Here is a 23,202-nt window from a genome sequence, read left to right on the forward strand (position 1 = left end):
TCAGTCCCTTGGTCCTGTTTTCCAGGTGACTTGTAGTGAGAAAAATTAGTTGTTAATCTTTTTTTTTTTTTTTTTTGATACAGAGTTTCACTGTCGCTCAGGTTGGAGTGCAGTGACACGATCCCGGCTCACTGCAACCTCCGTCTCCCGGGTTCAAGCGATTCTCCTGCCTCAGCCTCCGGAGTAGCTGGGATTACAGGCATGAGCCACCACGCCCAGCTAATTTTGTATATTTAGTAGAGACGGGGTTTCACCATGTTAGCCAGGCTGATCTGGAACTCCCGACCTCAGGTAATCCGCCCGCCTCCGTCTCCCAAAGTGCTGTGATTACAGGCGTGAGCCACCGCGCCTGGCCCCCAAATTAGCTGTTAATCTAAACCACTGAATCTTAACCTCAGTTTTGAGTAGGATAACTCCATGGGCAGAGAAAGCCAAGTAGTGCCTTTAAATTTTTTTGCCAATAACTGACGAACTAGCATTGTGGCTTCACTGTGCCCTAAAATGGGATGGCGCATAGTGTTAGGCGCATGCTCCTTGATGCCCTGCGGCGCGGCGCTCCGAGGCTCGGGGACGCGCACGCAATTCGCTGTTGTTGGCTGACTTCCGGTGGTGCCAAAGCCGTTTCCGCGGAATCAGGCCGGCTGGTGAGGGTACAGGTTTGTGTGTGGTGGGGTGGGAAGAGGCAGGTGGGAACTGGGACACCTGGGCGAACGATGTCCAGGATGAGAGGGTCGGGTCTGAGGGTGGGCGCTGGGTGCGTGGCGGAAGTTAAGGGCGTGAAGTCCAGTGTCTAGTTGGGAGTGGGGACTGGAGCCAGCCCTGGGCACCGAGGTGGAAGCGCGGTTAGGACCCCTTTTGAAAATGTTTTCCTAGGACAGGGCCGTGCCGGGGCTGCCTCCACATTGGCGTTCATTCACCCTGCTGGTCCGACTTGGGTTCCCAAAAAAGTGGATTCTGTCGAGCTACTGCTGTGTTTGAGGTGCCTGGAGCTGAAGTAGCTGTCTTTCTTTCCTTCTTTTTCTTTCTTTTTCTTTTTTTCCCCTTTTTTTGATCTCAGTAATTATCTGTGAAATAAAAGAGCTGCCCTGGCTACTCCCATTCTATTTCTTATCAGATCATCACCATCTCTCACAGGAATCAACGAAATCTTAATGTTTTATTGAGCTTTAATTACTGAGTTTTAATTACATCAGTTGATTGAGGGGATGGAGAATCTCCCCTAATGTCTTGGAGAAACAGAAGGGAGGTTTAAAACTAACTGAGGTCGGGCGTGGTGGCTCACGCCTATAATCCTAGCACTTTGGGAGGCTGGGGCAGGAGGATTGCTTGAGGCCAGGAGTTTGAGACCAGCTTGGGTAACAAATCGAGACCCCGTCTTTACAAAAAAAAAAAGAAAAGAAGTCGTTGAGGGTGGTGGCAAGTGCCTGTAGTCCCAGCTACTCGGGAGGCCGAGGCCAGAGGGTCATTGGAGCCCAGGAGTCTGAGGCTGCAGTGAACTAGGATCTTGCCACTGCACTCCGGTCTGGGCAACAGAGCGAGACCTTGTCTCTGGAAAGAAAGAGAGAGAAAGAGAGAGAGAGAAAGAAAGAAAAGAAAGAGAAATCTAACCTTAGACGCTTAGAGTTACAAAGAACTTTTATTTTTCAGTTTTCTAGTTCAAGCTTTCATCTAGTACTCGGATAAATGGACATTCAGGCTTCGCTTGAACATTGCCAGTGATCTAACACAAGGTGGCTTATTCTATTATTGGATCTATTTATGACAGTAAAGTTTTCCTGGGTAATAAGATGCCCTTTTTTTTTTTTTTCGGACAGAGTCTCCCTCTGTTGCCCAGGGTGGAGTGCGGTGGCATGATCTTGGCTCACTGCAACCTCCACCTCCCAGGTTCAAGCGATTCTCCTGCCTCAGCCTCCCAAGAAGCTGGGACTACAGGTGTCCACCACCACGCCCGGCTAATTTTTGTATTTTTTAGTAGAGACAGCGTTTCACCATATTGACCAGGCTGGTCTCGAACTCCTGACCTTGTTATCCACCCGCCTTGGCCTCCCAAAGTGTTGGGATTACAGGCGTGAGCCACTGCACCAAGCCACCATCAGTTTTTATATAATGCTTAACATTTGGCCCAGATGCTGCACAGAATAAGTTGTTTAACCTCTGTTTCATTTATTATTCAGGGAGCATTCATTGAGTATCTACAATATTCAGTGACACATCGAGTATCAATACTCAGCGATACATTGAGTATCTACAATACCCAAATACTGAACTGGTGCAGTGGCTTGGATGGGACCGTAATCCCAATGACTTGGGAGGCTGAGGTGGGAGCATTGCTTGAGCAGGAGGTCGAGGCTGCAGCGAACTATGTTCGTGCCACTGCAGTGCAGCCTGGGTGACAGAGCAAGACCTTGTTTAAAAAAAAAAACCCAGATACTGCTGGATATTAGGGATATGAGTTGAAATAATCCTGTTTCTCAAAAAGCTGATAGTTTTGGAGGAAGGAGATGAGAAAGAGAAAGATGAGAGACCATTACAAAACTGATAAGTACTGTAAAAGAGGTTTGCAAACAGATACTAAAAGAACATAGTGGATACCCTCTGGTTTAGGTCAGTAATGCCCTTAAAATGTGATAACTAGAATTGAAGCAAAAAGCCAAGAAGTAACATAGCACAGAGGATAGTAGGACTCTCATCTTCCTTGTTTCAACACAAAATTTGTTGATACAGCCTAACCTTTTTTTTTTTTTTGAGATGGAGTTTCGCTCTTGTTGCCCAGGCTGGAGTGCAATGGCGAGCGATCTCAGCTCACTGCAACCTCTGCCTCCAGGTTCAAGTGATTGTCCTGCCTCAGCCTCTGGAGTAGCTGAGATCACAGGCGTGTGCCACCACGCCTGGCTAATTTTGTATTTTTAGTAGAGATAGGGTTTCTCCATGTTTATCAGGCTGGTCTCGAACTCCTGACCTCAGGTGATCTGCCCACCTCGGCCTCCCAAAGTGTTGGGATTACAGACGTGAGCCATCGTGCCCAGCCAACATAGCCTAACCTTTTAAACAATCACACTTTGCTTTTGATTTGTTTCTATTAATGGAAATACCTGTTTATGAAAACAGCAATAGCAAACATGTATTCATCATTTGCCATCTAATGAAGTAGATGCTACTATATTCCATTTTATAGCTGAAGAAACAGATTCAGGTTGAGTAACTTCCACAAGGTCATAAAGCTGGAGAGAAGGTGACTTGGGAAACATCCAGAGAGTCTGACTCCACAGTTTACTCTCAGCATCATGCTAGTCTACCACCCTGATGGTAATAATAACAATGTTTGCCGGGGGCGGTGGCTCACGCCTGTAATCCCAGCACTTTGGGAGGCCGAGGCAGGTGGATCTCAAGGTCAGGAGTTCGAGACCATCCTGGCTAACATGGTGAAACCCCATCTCTACTAAAAATACAAACAAAATTAGCCAGGCGTAGGTGGCGCACGCCTGTAGTCCCAGCTATTCAGGAGGCTGAGGCAGGAGAATGGTGTAAAACCCGAGAGGCAGAGGTTGCAGTGAGCGGAGATCGTGCCACTGCACTCCAGCCTGGGAGACAGAGCGAGAATCCGTCTCAAAAAAAAAAACAAAAAACAAAAAAAACTACAATGTTTATTAATCACTTACTCTTTAATTGTAACAATTCTATGAAGTAAGAGCAATTATTTTTTACTGTTGAGGGTACTGAAGACTTGCGAGGTTAAATCACTTGGCCTAGGTAACAGTAGTCCATCAGTAGTGATCAGTAGAGTTGAGATTTGAACTCAGTCACTTAACCACTGTCTCTCAACTTCCACCTAAAGGGAAATTGTGCATTTGGTATGAAGTATTGTGTTCATGATCGAACATGAATAAACGAAAAGATAATTGAGTAAATGTTATTACTTTTAATTAATATGAAGGCAGTAAGAACTTGTTTTTATTCTTTCAGAATGGAACAAAAGTGGGACTTTTAAAATGTTGCCCTGTAAGAAGAGAAGAACGACAGTGACAGAGTCCCTACAGCATAAAGGCAATCAGGAGGAAAACAACGTAGACCTAGAATCAGCTGTTAAACCAGAATCTGACCAGGTTAAGGACTTGAGTTCTGTGTCACTGTCCTGGGATCCAAGTCATGGCAGAGTAGCTGGCTTCGAAGTACAATCTGTGCAGGATGCAGGAAATCAGCTTGGTTTGGAGGATACATCTCTGAGCTCTGGGATGCTCACCCAGAACACAAATGTACCAATTCTAGAAGGTGTTGATGTGGCCATCTCTCAGGGAATCACCCTAACTTCCTTGGAGTCTTTTCACCCCCTTAATATACATATTGGTAAAGGAAAACTCCAGGCTACTGGCTCAAAGAGAGGGAAAAAAATTACACTCAGGCCTGGGCCAGTTACCCAAGAAGACAGACGTGATCATCTTATCCTAAAGGAGCCTTTTTCAGGAGAGCCTAGTGAAGAAGTCAAGGAAGAAGGAGGTAAGGTATAAAAGGTCTCTAGGTTACATTCTTGTCAATACCACTTTGCCATTGCTATTTCTGGGTACCTTTACAGAGTAGTATTTCTGAAAGGGGATATTGATTTGGTATGGAATTGGAACTGCTGTGTTTCTAAGGATCAGCAGTGAACTTTTTTTTTTTCTTGAGACGGAGTCTTGCCGTGTCACCAGGCTAGAGTGCAATGGTGGGATCTCGACTCACTGCAGCCTCCACCTCCTGGGTTCAAGCGATTCTCCTGCCTCAGCCTCCCAAGTATCTAGGATTACAGGCATGCACCACCACGCCTGGCTAATTTTGTATTTTTACCAGAGACGGGGTTTCACCATGTTGGTCAAGCTGGTCTCGAACTCCTGACCTCAGGTGATCTGTTCGCCTTGGCCTCCCAAAGTGCTGGGATTACAGGTGTGAGCCACTGTGCCTGGCCAGCAGTGAACTTTATGAATGGATATAGACTTTCTTTTCCCCTCCCATTCCCTATATCCACTTCTGTATCCCTTTCTTCTTTCTTTTTTGAGACGGAGTCTCGCTCTGTCGCCCAGGCTGGAGTGTAGTGGCGCGGTCTCAGCTCACTGCAAGCTCCGCCTCCCAGGTTCACGCCATTCTCCTGCCTCAGCCTCCCAAGTAGCTGGGACTACAGGCGCCCACCACCATGCCCGGCCAATTTTTTTTGTATTTTTAGTAGAGATGGGGTTTTACCGTGTTAGCCAGGATGGTCTCAATGTCCTGACCTCGTGATCTGCCCGCCTTGGCCTCCTAAAGTGCTGGATTACAGGCGTGAGCCACTATGCCCAGCCACTGTATCCCTTTCATTCCATTCTCTCATCCTTTATTTGGTGTGTCTGGAGATGTGTATGGTCTTTTGTGATTGGGCAGCAGCTTAAAGGGGGAGACTACTGCCTGGGACACTGGGAAAGGCTCTACTGAGATGAATGTCCCTTCCAATTTGAAAGATGAATTACCCTTCCAATTTGAAAGATGAATTGCGGTTTAACAGAAAGTGGTATGGGCACATAGGCAGAGAACAGTGCACAGAGATACACTGGCAGAAAAGGATGGTGACATGGTTGCTTGGAAGAGGGTGGTGGGAGATGACTTCTTTTTTTTTTGAGACAGAGTCTCGCTCTGTTGCCCAGGCTGGAGTGCAGTGGTGTGATCTTGGCTCACTGCAACCTCCGCCTCCCGTGTTCAAGAGATTCCCCTGCTTCAGCCTCGCGAGTAGCTAGGATTACAGGTGCCTGCCACCACGTCCAGCTAATTTTTTTATTTTTATTAGAGACGAGGTTTCCCCATGTTGGCCAGGCTGGTCTCAAACTCCTGACCTCAGGTGATCCACCTACCTTGGCCTCCCAAAGTGCTGGGATTACAGGCGTGAGCCACCACGCCCTGCCAAGATGACTTTAGAGTAGTAGATTGTACTAAGGTTGTGAAGGGTTTTGTTTTTCATACCAAGGCATTTGAGCTTTTCCTGTAGGTAGGTGATAGTCATTTAAACGTCTAAGCAGAACACATTTATGCTTTAGCAAAGATACCAACTTCTCTTATTCATTTTTTTTTTTGATACGGAGTCTCGCTTTGTCACCCAGGCTGGAGTACAGTGGCATGATCTCGGCTCACTGCAACCTCCACCTCCCCTGTTCAAGTGATTCTCCTGCCTCAGCCTCCTGAGTAGCTGGTATTACAGGCGCCCGCCACCACGCTCAGCTAATTTTTGTATTTTTAGTGGAGATGGGGTTTCACCAGGTTAGCCAGCCTGGTCCTGAACTCCTGACCTCAGGTGATCCACCCGCCTCAGCCTCCCAAAGTGCTGGGATTACAGGCGTGAGCCACTCCACCCAGCCTAGATTGTGAAGGTTTTCGTTTTTCATACTAAGGCATTTGAGCTTTTCCTGTAGGTAGGTAATAGTCATTTTATTTTTTGAGACGGAGTCTCACTCTGTCGCCCAGGCTGGAGTGCAGTGGCGCGGTCTTGGCTCACTGCAAGCTCCACCTCCTGGGTTCACGCCATTCTCCTGCCTCAGCCTCCCGAGTAGCTGGGACTACAGGCGCCTGCCACCATGTCCAGCTAATTTTTTGTATTTTTAGTAGAGATGGGGTTTCATTCACCGTGGTAGCCAGGATAGTCTCAATTTCATGACCTCGTGATCCGCCTGCTCGGCCTCCCAAAGTGCTGGGATTACAGGCATGTGCCACCGCACCCGGCCCTTTTTTTTTTTTTTGAGGTGGAGTCTCGCTCTGTTGCCAGGCTGGAGTGCAGTGGCACGATCTCGTCTCACTGCAACCTCCGCCTCCCAGGTTCAAGCAATTCTTCTGCCTCAGCCTCCCAAGTAGCTGGGACTACAGGCGCACGCTGCCATGCTCAGCTAATTTTTTTTTTTTGTAATTTAGTTGAGACAGGGTTTCACCATGCTGGCCACGCTGGTCTCGAACTCCTGACCTCGTGATTCATCGACCTCGGCCTCCCAAAGTGCTAGGATTACAGGTGTGAGCCACCGCACCCGGCCTATTCATTCATTTTGACTGTTAAGATGTTTTCTTTTTTGCCGCATTTTAAGTCCACTTGTTCTTATTTTGTCCTACTGGTACATTCTCAGTGTGTGGTTTTTTATTGTGTCTTGTGTGTGTTTATATTGAAGAATTTCATGTTTCTGACTCTGCTGTGTTTGAAAACTGATGGAGTGCCCAAGATGAGGGAGTTTAGCAATAATCTTGATGTTATACTGTGTTGGTCACGCCCTCTCTGGCATGAGCTGCCTGAAGCACGTTGTCAAAGATGAAAGCTCTTTTGGGAAAAAGTGCTCTCCTGTGGAATCATCCGTTGTCATAGCATGTGGCTATATATTTACAACCTCATTCACAGTAGCTTGCATTGTTGTATTTCTTTTGGGACACCTGTGTTTTATCTGGAAATGTAGACAGGAATAGCAGTTTTTTAATATGTGTATTATATATCGTTTCACTGCTAATCTTCTACACAATTTTTTAGAATAAAAAAGGGTAAATAGCTTGTGCCATTTTGCTAATTACATGGATTTGACTTTTGATCACATAAATAAAAAATAGAACAAGGCAGGACATCGTCCTGCACATAGTTGATGTGGACAAATACTTTTTATTACTTTGAAATTCTTATTTTGATAGTTTTCCACTTAATGAGGCAAGTGCTTAAGCCTCAGTCTTTTTGAGTTCTCATTATTTAGACATAAGGAAAGGAGAAATGAAGGTTTTTCTTTATTCTCCCCGTGCCTTTCCTTTTTTTCTCTTTTATTCTTTTTTTTTAAAGTAAGAGCAAAATATACTAGATCAGGACAAATTAAGGTGATACTGGAATTTAGGTGTTTTTACTGGAAAAAAGGCATTTCCTTTGAGATGGTTTAAAGAAAATAGTAAGGAGATAAGAATCAGTTCAACAACTGATTCAGGAAGCCAGGAGAGATGTACGTACAAAACATAGGACAGAATCAAGTTTTCTTTCTTTTTTTTTTTTTTTTTTGAGACGGAATCTCGTTCTGTTGCCCAGGCTGGAGTGCAGTGGTGCGATCTTGATTCACTGCAACCTCCGCCTCGTGGGTTCAAGCAATTCTCCTGCCTCAGCCTCCCGAGTAGCTGGGATTACAGGCACCCATCACCATACCCGGCTAATTTTTGTATTTTTAGTAGAGACGGGGTTTCACCATGTTGGTCAGGCTGGTTTTGAACTACTTTTTTTTTTTTTTTTTGAGACGGAGTCTTTCTCTGTCACCCAGGCTGGAGTGCAGTGGCGCAATCTCGGCTCATTGCAAGCTTCACCTCCTGGGTTCATGCCATTCTCCTGCCTCAGCCTCCTGAGTAGCTGGGACTACAGGCGCCCGCCACTACGCTTGGCTAATTTTTTGTATTTTTAGTAGAGACGGGGTTTCACCGTGTTAGCCAGGATGATCTCGATCTCCTGACGTCGTGATCCACCTGCCTCAGCCTCCCAAGTGCTGGGATTACAGGTGTGAGCCACCGTGCCCAGCCCTGCTGGTTTCGAATTTCTGACCTTAAATGACCACCCGTCTCGGCCTCCCAAAGTGCTGGGATTACAGGCGTGAGCCACCGCACCCGGCCTCAAAACTTTTCAAGAGCCATGAAGGATCTCCCCAGACCTGAACATGGGAGGATGTGGGGCTGAGGCTTCTATAGTCACTGTGCCTTCCAGTAAGCTGGTGGTAGACTTTTAGTAGGTGCTTAATAAATCCTTTTGAGTGACTGAGACCAACTTTGGGGTGAGGATTTTGTTTTTTTTCTTTTGAGACAGAGTGTTACTCTGTTGCCCAGGCTGGAGGACGGTGGTGTGATCTTGGCTCATTCTAACCTCTGCCTCCCAGGTTCAAGTGATTCTCTTGCTTCAGCCTCCCGAGAGCTAGGATTACAGGTGGCCACCACCACATCCAGCTAATTTTTGTATTTTTAGGAGAGATGGGGTTTTACCGTGTTGGCCAGGCTGGTCTCGAACTCCTGACCTCAGGTGATCTGCCCGCCTCGGCTTCCCAAAGTGCTGGGATTACAGGCATGAGCCACCGCACCCAGCCCAGAAATACTATTAGTAGTAGTATTATACAACTTCCTTGTATGATAAAAGACTCCACAAAAAGTATTCAATGTGAATTATGATAATTCTGTAGTTTTTTTTTTTTTTTTTTTTTTTGAGATGGAGTCTCACTTTGTCGCCCAGGCTGGAGTGCAGTGGCACGATCTCGGCTCACTGCAACCTCTGCCTCCTGGGTTCAAGCGATTCTTCTGTCTCAGCCTCCCAAGTAGCTGGGACTACAGGCAAGCGCCACCACGCCTGGCTAATTTTTGTGTTTTTAGTAGAGATGGGGTTTTACCATATTGGCCAGGCTGGTATCGAACTCCTAACCTCATGATCCGCCCACCTCAGCCTCCCAAAGTGCTGGGATTACAGGCGTGAGCCACAGCACCCAGCTCTTTTTTTTTTTTTTTGAGATGGAGTCTCTGTTGTTCAGGCTGGAAGGCAGTGGCATGATTTTGGCTCACTGCAACCTCTGCTTCCCGGGTTCAAGCGATTCTCCTGCCTCAGCCTCCCGAGTAGCTGGGATTACAGGTGTGCATCACCAGGCCCAGCTAATTTTTTGTATCTTAGTAGAGATGGGATCTCATCAGGTTGGCCAGCCTGGTCTCGAACTCCTGACTTCAGGTGATCCGCCTGCCTCGGCCTCCCAAAGTGCTGGGATTACAGGCGTGAGCCACCGTGCCCAACCTACAATTTCGTAGTTTTAGTAAACCATTGCAGTAACCTACAAAACACATTTTGATGTTTATCTCTCAGATTTTTTTTTTGTCTGAAAATGACAAAGAAATCCTTTGTTCTGAGTTTTGGTTTAAAACATAATCTCTATCTGTGTGACATTTAAAAGAAACAGAAGACATAGTTCTAACCTCAGGAAGTTTAGAATCTTAATTGGGAAGACAAGCATAAACATATACTTTTTGGAATTGGAGCTTGAAGGATTCCCAGGATTTGATAGATTGTGAGGGAAGAAGTGGAAGTAGAATAGCATATTCTGCAAACATGTAGAAATGCTGTGTTTGTGTGGGCAAGTACTAAGGCTTCAGGTAGAAAGAGTAGATCCAGATTATGGAGAGCCTTGAAGCTTTCCCCTTAAGACCTTAAGATTTAGAATAGGATGCTGGCAGTAAGGGTAGAGAAGAATGGGTACACCACAGACACATTACAAAGAAATGATTAACACTGCTCAGAGACTGACATGTGAGATATCTGGGGTAGGGGATGGTGATGCATGCCTTCATGGGGAAGGTATTTGAGAGTTTGAATATGAGTTCACATTTGGGTATGAGTTATGCAGGTGAACCCCAAAATTGGGGCTCAGCCCAGGGGGGGTTCTTGGCTTTGTGCAAAGTTCATTTGCAAGCCAATAGAGAAAAAGGAAAGCAAGTTTATTAGAGCAGCAGAGTACAGGAAATGGCTGCCCCATAGACACAGCAATAGCAGCAGCCCTTGTGAATAGATAGCTATTCCTTGATTATATACTAAATAAGGGCAGGTTATTCATCAATTTTCTAGAAAAGGGGCAGGGAGTTCCCAGAACCAAGAGGTCCTCCCATTTTAAACCATATAAGGTAACTTCTAGGGGTTGCCATGTCATTTGTAAACTGTCATGGCACTGGTGGGATTTTTCTTCTTTGTATGTATGTATGTATATATTTATTTATTGTTTATTTATTTTGAGACAGAGTCTCACTCTGTTGCCCAGGCTGGAGTGTAGTGGCACGATCTTGGCTCACCGCAACCCCCGCCTCCTGGGTTCAAGGGATTCTCCTACCCCAGCCTTTCGACTACCTGGGACTACAGGCATGCACCACCACACCCAGCTAATTTTTTTTGTTTTTTGTTTTTTTTTTTTTGAGACGGAGTCTCGCTCTGTTGCCCAGGCTGGAGTGCAGTGGTGCGATCTCGGTTCACTGCAACCTCCACCTCCTGGGTTCATGCGATTCTCCTGCCTCAACCTCCTGAATAGCTGGGGTTATAGTTACCCGCCACCATGCCCGGCTAATTTTTGTATTTTTAGTAGAGACGAGGTTTCACCATGTTGGTCAGGCTGGTCTCAAACTCCTGACCTCATGATCTGCCCTCCTCAGCTTCTTAAAGTGCTGGGATTACAGGCTTGAGTCACTGCACCTGGATTTTTTTGTATTTTTAATTGAGATGCGTTTTCGCCATGTTGGCCAGGCTGGTCTTGAACTCCTGACCTCAGGTGATCATCTGCTTGCCTCAGCCTCCCAAAGTGCTGGGATTACAGGCATGAGCCACCATGCCCGGCCTGTTTTTATTTTTTAAAACCAATCCATTTAATTGTGTCTTTCAAGGTAAACAATATATGGAGCCTGGATCCCAAGCCTGAGAATGCTGGAGCTATGGGTCCAAAACTTGTGGTATTCTCAGAGTTCAGAAGGGTTCGAACTCACGGTGTTGTGAGTCAGAGAACATACGGAGTTTGTGTATTCCATTTAGCAATTTTGTAAATTACCAGAAACAGACTGAAAGAGTCTTTCAAGATGGGGAAAATTCAACTCCTGTGTTTTGTTTTGTTTTTTTTTTTTTTGCGACGGAGTTTCACTCGTTTCCCAGGCTGTAGTGCAATGGCGCAATCTCATGGCCCCTCCTCGGTTGAAGCAATTCTTCTGCCTCCTGAGTAGGTGGGACTACAGCCATGTGCCACCACGCCCAGCTAATTTTTGTATTTTTAGTAGAGACGTGGTTTTATCATGTTGGCCAGGCTGTCTCCAACCCCTGATCTCAAGTCATCCACCCACCTCGGCCTCCCAAAGTACTGGGATTACAGGCGTGAGCTACCGTGCCTGGCCCAGGACAGCTTTTTAACAAGCAGTTAAAGTGGAAAAGAACCCACTAGTAGCACATTGGTTTAGTTTATAAGATTTTAGTTTACAAATTAAAAAATCTATATATTTTACATTTTCTCCTTTTTCTCTTTATATGACTTTTTTCCTTTATCTTTCTCTTTGTCGTCTTTTCTATCCTTTTTTGCTCTCTTCTTTTTCCTATCTTTTTTTTTTTTTTTTTTTTGGAGACGGAGTCTTGCTCTGTCATCCAGGCTGGAGTGCAGTGGTGCAATCTCGGCTCACTGCAAGCTCCGCCTCCTGGGTTCACGCCATTCTCCTGCCTCAGCCTCCTGAGTAGCTAGGACTACAGGCGCCCACCACCACGCCCGGCTAATTTTTTTGTATTTTTAGTAGAGACAGGGTTTCACTCTGTTAGCCAGGCTGGTCTCGATCTCCCGACCTTGTGATCCTCCTGCCTCGGCCTCCCAAAGTGCTGGGATTACAGGCGTGAGCCACCACACCTGGCTGGCTTCTTTTTCCTGTCTGTCTTCTCTGCATCCCAGTTGGCACTCTTGTTGATGAGGTTGTGTAGGGTGATCACAGAATGGATCGGCGAGGCCAGGTATACTGCTACCATTTGGTTATTGGTCTTCAGGTAAAAGGCCTTGACAAACTCCTATAGGCCGATGACTGGCAGCAGCTTGAAGACCTGCAGCTGATAGATGAATTGGTGGTTGGTGGACAGTTTGCCTGTGGCAGCTTTTTCCAGGTAGCTTCTGGTACCCAGAAGCTTGGAGTTCAGTCCCTTCAAATCCAGGACCTGGTTTGTGATACATTGGGAAAGAGTGCCCACTGTAGTGTCTTTGATGTCATGTAACAAGTGTTTAACTCCAATTTCCTTAGCTTCCTCTGCTCCAGTTTCACTGGTCACATGCTCAAATGTTTTCAAGGCTGAAGTTCCATCATCGTAGACTTCTACTGAAATATATGCTTCTGTAGGCAGCCCTAAAGTCCTTTGGCTTCATGTCACTAGTGACCAATACTGAGTTATGGCAGTATCTTTTCATGATTTCATTGAAGGCAGTGTCATTCTTGTGTAGTTTAGGGCCTATGTGGTACCATTCAACTATTCTTTCCCTGGCATTCACCCTCTTAAACATTCTGTACATGTTTTCCAAATAATCGTGGCCTAAAAAACAATTATCTTTGTCATCTTCATTAAAAGGGACTGTAAAACTGCTGGATACATCAAGTACTTTCATTTGCCATGACCACAAAAGCACATGAAGAATGCATTTCTGGTTTCCAACCTTGCTGATTCTATTGAAATGATCCACCACATGGAGCAGTGCCTGGGGGTGGACCACCACCTTCTGCACCACCAGGTCCAGCCTCATGATACACTCTGGCCACCAGGCCTGGCTCCCCGTGACCCATTGGAGTTTCTTTTAGCATGCAAATGCATTATAATTAGTGTATAGTAAGCAGTGAGAGCAACCGAAGGTCACTTTTGTTGCCATCTTGGTTGTAACTGGTTTGGGCTGCTTTCTTTGCTGCATCCTGTTTTGATCAGGGTTTTGTTCTTGTTTTGTTCAGCAGGGTCTCTGGCCAGTGCTTGGAAAACAAATCCTGCTTCTCTCCTACCTCACTCCCCCCACAGAGATTATATACTCCCCTGCAATCTTACAGGGTTGTAGAAGGGTGGAAGTCCATCTTAAGTGACTGCTTCCTGTTGGTTTTATGGGCATTGGCCCTGCCTAGCACTGGAGGAGTAAAAATCTCTTGATGCCTCATCTAAGGGGTCAGAACAAGGATGTGTTGGAAGCCATGTGCTAGCATTATCTTCACATGGAAATTGTTGCAATCTAGAAGACACAAACTACAAGGAGGCTAAAAGAGGCAGGGCCAAAGATTCATAGTTACAAGATAGCCACTAGAGGTCCTAAAAAGAGTAGAAACCAGGTGAGACTTGGGAGGGTGTTTTTTTGTTGTTATTTTTTGGTTTTTTTGAGACAGGATCTCGCTCTGTCACAGGCTGGAGTGCAGTGGTGTGATCATGGCCCACTGCAGCTTCAACCTCCCAGGCTCAAGTGATCCTCCTGCCTTAGCCTCCTGAGTAGCTGGGACCACATATGTGTGCCAGCAACACCCAGCTGATTTTTAAATTTTTTTATGGAGACACAGTCTCACTATGTTGCCCGGTCTGGTCTTGACTCCTGAGCTCAAGTGATCCTCCCACTTTAGCTTCCCAAAGTACTGGTATTACAGGCGTGAGCCACTGTGCCTGGCCAGGAGGGTGATTTTATGGTCAACCAGATATAGTTGGGGTCAGTTCCCTGGTTGTATATATGTAACCAGGTGGCTTGCTCTTAGAACTTTTGAATGTTAACCTCAACCTGTCCAGAGTTGTTAATATATGTGCAGCCGGTCTTATTGATAACAGTGCAGACTCTACCTTTTTCTGTCAGTAAACAATCCAAGACTAGTCTCTTGTCAGGGCTACAATTGCCAAAGAGTCCGGAGATTCCTGAATTTTTCTTAATGTCTGACTTGTGTTGGTGGCCAGAGATTCTAGGGCCTGAGTTATGTTTCTTAGCATTGACTTGTGGTATGCAAAGCCCCCACCAAGGGGCCACCACCCCTATTGCTGCCCCAATTCCTGTAAAAATTAATCCTGTTGCTCTTTTACTTCTTGTTTTTCTAGGTTTTGTGGGGTTACAAATGGATATCCCCTGAAGGGATAATGGTGGCCAAAATACATTCACTGGTGTTTCAAGTTTTTGATAAGCAAAATAGAAAGCTATTCCTAGAAGAATAAATGGTTCCCTACAGGGTTGGAAGTGGGTATGGGGTAGGATTTCTTCCCCTAAAGGTGAGCCCAGATGGGTCACAAATTGAATCCTTGCAAGTTATGCTGTCCATTTTTTATTGCCAAACTGGGTCTATAGAGATACCTTTTCCAGGTTCCAATGGGGGTGATTGAGTAGCCCTCGTTTTCCACCAGAGGGTGGTACCTCCATCTTCCCAAATTAAGCAGTTGTTTCTCCCTTGCATGTATTGGTCCTGGAGGAGGCACCATGTATAGTCTCCTTGTTTACCAGTGGGATCCCATTTGCCCTCCCATGGCCTTGGGAATTTGGCTACTAGGGTTGGGTCAGAGCATCGTGGGGAATTTCTGTCTCTGTGTCATTGTCACAACAATTTGTGCAAAAGATAGTATCATTAGTACACTGGAGCCGTAGATACCCAACATCCTAGGTCCAGGTAATAGTAGGGGGTAGGAGGGTGGTTGGAGAGGAGTCAGGTGAATCTGTTAAGTATGGGAGAGAGCTATGTTACAAGTAGGGGCCTAGATACCAAAGGAACACTGTGGCCAATTAGGAGGTTTGGGGAGATGGCTGTGAGGTTTGCAGGGTGCACCAGAAGGTGATGCTCTCTATCCTGAGGGTGCTAATGACAGATTCTGCAATCATGCAGGCTATTTCCTGATGCTGTAATTCTAGAAATGTTTACTATGGAGTTTTGTTCCCATTCCACAGCGAGTTAGATTGATTAGGAGCAGGGAGCAAGAAGAACAGGGACAACTGAGTATCACACTGGGCTTTAGGGTCGTCCCTGTACTCAATAAGGACAAGTAAGGTGTTTCTCAGGAGGAGGTGGTTGCTACTTATCTGTCTTGTGAAATAGCAACTTTAAGTCTTCCAGAGGTTTGCAGGTGTAGGTCATGGTGTCCTCCTCTTGTGCCTGTAGGGATTCACAAAAAACAGGTTTGTTTAATCCAGGACAGGTGTACCTAGCTAGTGATTCCCCGAAGTTTAACAGCAGTGGGAGTGTTTAACAATACCTAATGGGGAGTGGGTGCCCTTCCATATTGGTTATATTATAATTGATCTTCAAGGGATCCTTCTTTCCAAGTTTTTTTTTTTTTTTGAGATGGAGTCTTGCTCTGTTGCCTAGGCTGGAGTGCAGTGGTGCTATCTTGGCTCACTGCAACCTCCGCCTCCCGGGTTCAAGTGATTCCCCAGCCTCAGCCTCCCGAGTAGCTGGGACTACAGGCGCGTGCCACTATGTCCGGCTAAATTTTTTGTATTTTACTAGAAATAGGGTTTCACCATGTTGGCCAGGATGGTCTTGATCCCCTGACCTCGTGATCCACCCACCTCAGCCTCCCAAAGTGCTGGGATTACGGGTATGAGCCACTGGCCCGGCCCTTTCCAAGTTTTTAATTTTTTTTTGAAATGGAGTCTCGCTCTGTCGCCCAGGCTGGAGTGCAGTGGCACGATCTCGGCTCACTGCAACCTCTGCCTCCCGAGTTCACACCATTCCCCTGCCTCAGCCTCCTGAGTAGCTGGGACTACAGGCGCCCGCCACCACGCCCGGCTAATTTTTTTATTTTTAGTAGAGACGGGGTTTCACCATGTTAGCCAGTAAGGTCTCCATCTCCTGACCTCGTAACCCACTCGCCTGGGCCTCCCAAAGTGCTGGGATTACAGACGTGAGCCACCGCCCCGGCCCCAAGTTTTTAATAGGACTAAGTCTCCTGGTTAAACAGGGAGCAATCTTTTCTTTTGTGGGAAAGGGCAATACTTTATTTTCATATTCTTAGAGTGCCTTTTGAACCTGGCCTCTTAAGTTCCAAAGGGGAGGGGGGAAGGTATAGTGAGGCTTGTCCAACCCCTTGTTTCTTGTCATGGCCTGAATTAGTTTTTCAAGTTTCTTCTTTTTTTGAGACAGAGTCTTGCTCTGTCACTCAGGCTGTAGTGCAGTGGCACGATCTCAGCTCACTGCAATAGCGCCTCCCAGGTTCAAGTGATTCTCCTGCCTCAGGCTCCCAGGTAGTTGAGATTACAGGTGTTTGCCACCATGCCCAGCTAATTCTTGTATTTTTAGTAGAGATGGGGTTTCACCATGTTGGACAGGTTAGTCTCCAACTCCTGACCTCAGGTGATCTGTCTGCCTTGGCTTCCCAAAGTGCTGGGATTACAGGTGTGAGCCACTGCATCCAGCTGCCAGAGGCAATATTGCTGGCCAAGCTTTTATTTTGTTCCATACCAATGCTGAGGTGGTGTGCTACCTGCCCCAGGTCCATCGTGTCCCTTGGTGGGACCCTGATGGCCAAGGGACTTAGATTCAAATGACTTATAGCCAATTAAACATTGTAGGCCAGATGGAAGTGGAGGTAGGCAGGCACTCATTATTATCTCTTAAAATCCCTTTTAAGCAATATAAGAGCCAAAACCAGAAGCCAAAAAATAAGGTTATAAAACTGACTTATCTATAAATTCTGTGCATTGAGCTATTGTAATCTTGGCTTGCAGCAATTAGGTTTATAAAACACAAACATTTTGTTCAGCTATTTAGGTATGTGTGTGCCTGTCCTTGATTTGGAAGGTCTGAATTAATTATATCCCTGAAAACCCAGCCCCTGTAATCTCTCATGCCCACCTCTTCAGTAGTCCTTGGGCCTGGAGGAATTGAATAGTTTTAAATTCTGTAGATAAAACAACACATAAAGAAGTAGCAATGTTTCAAACAAAAAAGTCATAAGCCCTGCCCTAGTTTTGAGGATGACAGGAAAGGAATCTTACAGGTACCTAAACATTTAAATTATTTAGTATCAAGGCATAGAATAAGTTATATTAATTCATATAGAGGCAAAATTATTAAATGAATACAAGCTTGTCCCTGTGTCTCATTAAAAAAAGTAAAAAAAGTTTACTTTTTTTTTTTTTGAGACTGAGTTTCACTCTCGTTGCCCAGGCCGGAGTGCCATGGCGTGATCTTGGCTCATCGCAACCTCCGCCTCCCGGGTTCAAGCGATTCCCCTGCCTCAGCCTCCCGAGTAGCTGGGATTACAGGCATGTACTACCACGCCCAGCTAATTTTTGTGTATTTTTGATAGGGACGGGGTTTCTCCATGTTGGTCAGGCTGGTCTTGAACTCCCGACCTCAGGTAATCCGCCCACCTCAGCCTCCGAGAGTGCTGGGATTACAGGCGTGATCCACCGCGCCCATCCTAAAGCAGTTTACTTTGCCCCTTTTGCCCAGGTCTAAAGACAAGGCTTTGGTTAACTTGAGTTTGGTGTTAGATACTGGCAAGAGTTGGTGCCTTCTCTAGATGAGCTGTCTGTACCCAGGAGTCAAAGCCCTGTAACTCAAAAGCACATGGATTAGTTAATAGCACTCGATAAGGAACTTTTTAAAGGGCTGTCAGTGGTGATGCTGGAGTCCACAACCTGTCAGGAGGCTATAAAAATATATCACAACCTTGCAGTGATTAGTTTTTATAGCTTTGATAAAGCCCAGCAACAAGCCAGACAATCAAGCTAGGATTCGATTCTGGGGGCATTTGTAAAAGATGTTAAAAAGCCCAAAATATTATATTGACACAGAACCACAGGTTACTGTAAGCAATAGTTACTTATTTACCCAAAGTGGTAATCCCTCTGCAGTGTAATTGTCTCTCCTTATGGGAAGCCCACTTAACTAATCTCGAAGTTAAATTTGAAGAGGAAAATAATACTTGAATTTAATCAGACAAAGTATGTTCAAGGTTTTGAATATAGCAGGTGAACATGAAAAGTTTTCTGGTTACACTGAAAATTTAGATACATCAAGAAAAACCAAGAGTATAGAATCAAGTTATACTGGAGGAAAACATTGCTTTTATAGACCTCTAAGCTAAAATATTTCAGCAACTGACTGTAAAAACAGAACTGGAAGAGAAAAAGTTACAGCAACTGATGAAAAGGTTGAAGGAGAGACTAATGTCTCAGGCTTTCTCAAGGGGAGAAAAAGCTGAAAGCAGTGAGATAGAACAATTGAACTTATGAGATATGAATCTGAGAAATTTTCAAAAGAAACAAGTTATAGAATTGAAAAGCAAATTTTCTTGTAATTTCATTAAGAGCAAATCAATACCTTGAAACCCTTACTTTAACATAGGAGACCATTCTTTAGAAAGATCCCACTTTTAATCATAGCTAATTTAATCACACAAACAATTTTTTTAATAAATTCTCTTTTATAAATCTTATGACCTGCACAGACCATGTATGATATGGTTGAATAAACTTTCTGACTTGTCCAATACTACCTTTTTTTTTTTTTTTTTTGAGACAGAGTCTCATTCTGTTGCCCAGACTGGTGTGCAGTGGTGCAATCTTGGCTCACTGCAACCTCCGCCTCCCGGGTTCAAGGAGTTCTCCTGCCTCAGCCTCAAAAGTAGCTGGAATTACAGTCGTGTGCCACCACACCCAGCTAATTTTTGTATTTTTAGTAGAGACAAGGTTTTACCATCTTGGCCAGGCTGGTCTCGAACTCCTAACCTCAAGTGATCCACCCACCTTGGCCTCCCAAAGTGCTGGGATTACAGGCATAAGCCACTGCGCCTGGCCTATACTACTTTTCCTAAATAATTAGTCATTCTACTATTCTAGAACAATAATTTACCATATAAGATCCTTTTTTTTTTCCCCACTGAGATCTGCAGGATTCTTTCTTATGTAGAATTATTCTCTTTTATTTATAACCTTCCTTACCAAAAATACCTCTGAACATCCATAACTTTCTTTACCTATCTCTCCCCTACTTACTGGTTCCTTTCTCCCTGGTTATGTAAATAACCTTTTCAAGTCCATAATTTGAATCAACCTTTAGATAACTTTTGAATTAGACACAATTATTGTTTTTCTCAATAAAAACACATCTTCTTTGGTAAGTTTTATATAAACCTAGGAAACAAGAAATCCTGAACTATCAGATACTAGCATTTTATAGATGAAAACCATTCCACAGTTTTAAAAATTTTTTATTTTATTGTAAAATGTTTCCCTATATAATATTCCTTTCTTAATTGGAAATGACCCAGGCATCCAATAAGCATCCAAAACGATTTTAAGATTTTAAATTATACAAAAAGTTCACTTACAAGCATTTATCTCATTATATTTTCCTAATTTATTATTATTATTTATAATTTTTTTTTCTTTTTTTTTTTTGAGACAGAGTCTCACTCTGTCACTCAGGTTGGAGTGCAGTGGCATAATCTTAGCTTACTGTAACCTCTGCCTCCCGGATTCAAGAGCTTCTTGGGCCTCAGCCTCCCAAGTAGCTGGGATGCATGCACCACCACGCCGGGCTAATTTTTGTATTTTTAGTAGCCATGGGGTTTTGCCATGTTGGCCAGGCTGGTCTCAAACTCCTGACCTCAAGTGATCCACCTGCCTTGGCCACCCAAAGTGCTGGGATTACAGGTGAGAGCCACTGTGCCTAGTTGGAACTATATTAGACAAAATTGGTCATTATTCAAAGTTATTTCCTGGTTAACCATTTTTAAACTCTGAACATTAGGTGAACCCCTAAGTAAGAATCTGAAACACATGGGCATTTTGCCAGTAACTGAGAAGATTCAGCTATTTTCATTGAGCCAACAATCTTAAATTAGTCTTATTTATACAATTCTGAAGACATTTCTATTTCCACCAATTATTTAATTAATTAATTTTTTGAGACAAGGTTTTTGTTGCCCAGGCTGGAGTGCAGTGGCATGATCACAGCTCACTGCAGCTTCTACCTCTTGGGGTCAAGTGATCTTCCACCTCAGCCTCCTGAGTAGCTGGGACTATAAGTGTGTGCTATCACACCTGGCTAATTTTTTTTTTTTTTTAGAGATGGAGTCTCACTATGTTGCCCAGGCTGGTCCTGAACTCCTGGGCTCGAGCAGTCCTCCCACCTTAGCCTCCCAAAATGTTGGGAGGTGTGAGTGACAGCACCCAGTCTTTATTAATAATTTGAAAACGAGTTTTATTTACCAAAGGATTCATGTGAACTTGAAAAGCCTTTGGACTTTATTAAAGATAGCTGGATTTAAATATTTCTGACAATTTTGAAACCTGTTCACATGGCTAAACTTTGTTTTTTCTAATAGGTAATCCAAGGAAACTGTAGACTAGAATTTGGGTAAGGTAGTTTTCATAACAGTTTTGATTTTAAAACCCTCTTCTATCCTTTTTTTTCCCCCTTCAGCTTCAGAGGAGGAGGAGATTATTTAAAAGGGCAGGAAAGAAAAAGGAAAGGAGGGAGAGTAGGGGGATGAGGGGTACCTTTCCCTTTGTTTCTCTGGTGGGGGAGAGAGAGAGAGAGAGAGAGAGACAGCAAGCCAGAATACTCATTGACGGATGAAGGGGCACCTTACCATGACAATTTCAAGATCAGAGATCTTGGACCCAAGACCTTGGGACTGTCCCAGGGACCCACAATCCTAGAGAGACATGAACCAGTAGAAGTATAATAAAAGAAGACTGAAGAGGCGGAAAGGGAAAGGAAGCTAGGAAAAACGGGCTCCCGTAGCAGCAAATGTGAATTGGGGAAGAGAGGGGTTGTTGTTCAGGGCGTGTCCTTGGAGTCCCTGAGACAGTGGAGAACTCACCCATTAGTGGAGACACCAAAAAAAGTGTTCAGGCGGCTGCTTTTCTGCCATTGCAGGGAGTCATTATTAGGTCAGGGGTTCAGGGCCTCCAGAAAAATGGGCTTGAACAAGGCAGCTCATTTGGGACCCTCATTTTGAGCAGAAAGAAAGACAGGAAGAGACCTGTTGCAGAAAAGAAAATTTATGATTTTAGGAGGGACTAGAAGAAGTTGCTGAAGTGGGTGGAATGACAGAGTAAGGAAAAAAATGAAACGGCACCAAATGCTGAAAAACCTGGAGTATCTAGACATTGTCCAGTGAGGGTCCCCATACCAAATCCTGAAAACCTGGGGGTGGCCAACAGTGAGGCCCAAAGGCATGAGACCTAACACAGTTGGGGCCACAGAACAGTGTGACTCTGACATCCGAGAGTCAGCACAAAGGAATACCTCTCAAAATAACAAAAGCCTGCCTTACATGGAATAGAAACAACTGCCCAAATTGCGAAAACAGAGACTACAAACATGACAACTGGATAAACATAAGTGTGCATTTAGGCACTAAGAGCAGAAAAGTAAAGTGGTCATTAGAAGCTAAAAAGAAAAGGTCTGAGAGAGAAGGTGACAAAATAAATTACAAAGGACATGGATGTCCAGCTGTGCTTCTGTCTGGGGCACCCAGATGATGGGGGACAACGAACTGACTAACATCCCAGAGACACTATTCCCATTTCCTGATTGATTTGAAAAGGTAAAGGGAGACAGGAGAGTGAAAAAGAAAGTAAATCAGTTAAAGAATACCATATCGGCCAGGCGTGGTGGCTCACACCTATAATCCCAGCACTCTGGGAGGCCGAGGCAGGGGGATCACGAGGTCAGGAGTTCAAGACCAACCTGGCCAATGTGAAACCCTGTCTCTACTAAAAATACAAAAATTAGCTGGGCGTGGTGGCAGGCACCTGTCATCCCAGCTACTCGGGAGGCTGAAGCAGGAGAATCGCTTGAACCCGGGAGGCGAGGTTGCAGTGAGCCGAGATCGTGCCACTGCACTCCACCCTGGGTGACAGAGCAAGATGTCGTCTCAAAAAAAAAACAAAAAACACACATTGAGGGGGAACAAAGGGGACACTCATCTTTTCATGGAAGCCAAATGGTGCCAGTCAGTCTTTGGGTTCAAGCAATTCTCATGCCTCAGCCTCCCAAGTACCTAGGACTACAGGCGTGCACCACCATGGCTGGCTAATTTATTTGTATTTTTAGTAGAGCCGGGGGTTTTGCTCTGTTGCCCAGGCTAGTATTGAACTCCTGAGCTCAGGCAATCCACCTGCCTTGGCCTCCCAAAGTTCTAGGATTACAGGCGTGAGCCACGGTGCTCAACCCTATCAGTCTTAATTTAGGGTCTGGCTAAAGGTCTCCGTCAGTTCCTTTTGGCTTATTATTGGTCCCTTCGTGGTCACCAAGGAATGACGCAAGTGAACCCCAAATTGGGGCTCAGCCCAGGAGCGTTCTTGGCTTTGCACTGGAAGGAATCATGAATGAGCCAACAGAGTGAATTGAAAGTAAGTTTATTAGAGCAACAGAGGAAGGGAAATGGCTGCTCTGTAAGAGAAGCAGCAGCAGCAGCAGACCTGCGGATTGCTGGCTAGCTGTACGTATACAAAGACAACACAGAAAAAAAATGAAACGGTGCCAAATGCCAAAATACCCAGAGTATCCGGGCATCAGCCCGTGAGGGTCCCCATACCAAATGACGAAAATCCCAGAGCACCTAGGGGGTGGCCAACAGTGACCCTCAAAAGCTTGAGACCTATATAGCCATATATATATGGCTATACTTTGATTATATGCTAAAATAAGGGGCAGATTTTTAATGGATTTTCTGGAAAAGGGGTGAGGATTTCCCGGAACTGAGAGTCCCTCCCCTTTTAAACCATATAA

The 23,202-nt window shown here is 45.0% G+C and overlaps 1 protein-coding gene and 1 pseudogene across 10 annotated transcripts in view; one reads left to right on the forward strand and one right to left on the reverse strand.

The window, feature by feature from the left end:
- The first annotated feature begins 552 nt into the window (after nucleotides 1-552).
- GON4L (gon-4 like) overlaps nucleotides 553-23,202 on the forward strand; it is a 108,862-nt gene continuing 86,212 nt past the window's right edge. For 4 of the 10 annotated variants that reach the window (XM_063655840.1, XM_063656013.1, XM_063655819.1 and 1 more), the window contains exons 1-2: nucleotides 570-656; nucleotides 3,964-4,494. In XM_063655840.1, the coding sequence (XP_063511910.1) occupies nucleotides 3,990-4,494 (505 nt within the window). In that variant the 5' untranslated portion in view covers nucleotides 570-656; nucleotides 3,964-3,989. Of the gene's footprint in view, nucleotides 657-3,963; nucleotides 4,495-23,202 lie in introns of those variants that run through there. The other 6 variants (XM_054458452.2, XM_063655972.1, XM_054458459.2 and 3 more) reach the window with 4 other exon arrangements.
- LOC129011837 (26S proteasome non-ATPase regulatory subunit 7-like) lies at nucleotides 11,997-13,263 on the reverse strand (annotated as a pseudogene).

The sequence above is a fragment of the Pongo pygmaeus genome, chromosome 1, assembly GCF_028885625.2.
Source record: "Pongo pygmaeus isolate AG05252 chromosome 1, NHGRI_mPonPyg2-v2.0_pri, whole genome shotgun sequence".
In the NCBI taxonomy this organism is placed as follows: Eukaryota; Metazoa; Chordata; class Mammalia; order Primates; family Hominidae; genus Pongo; species Pongo pygmaeus.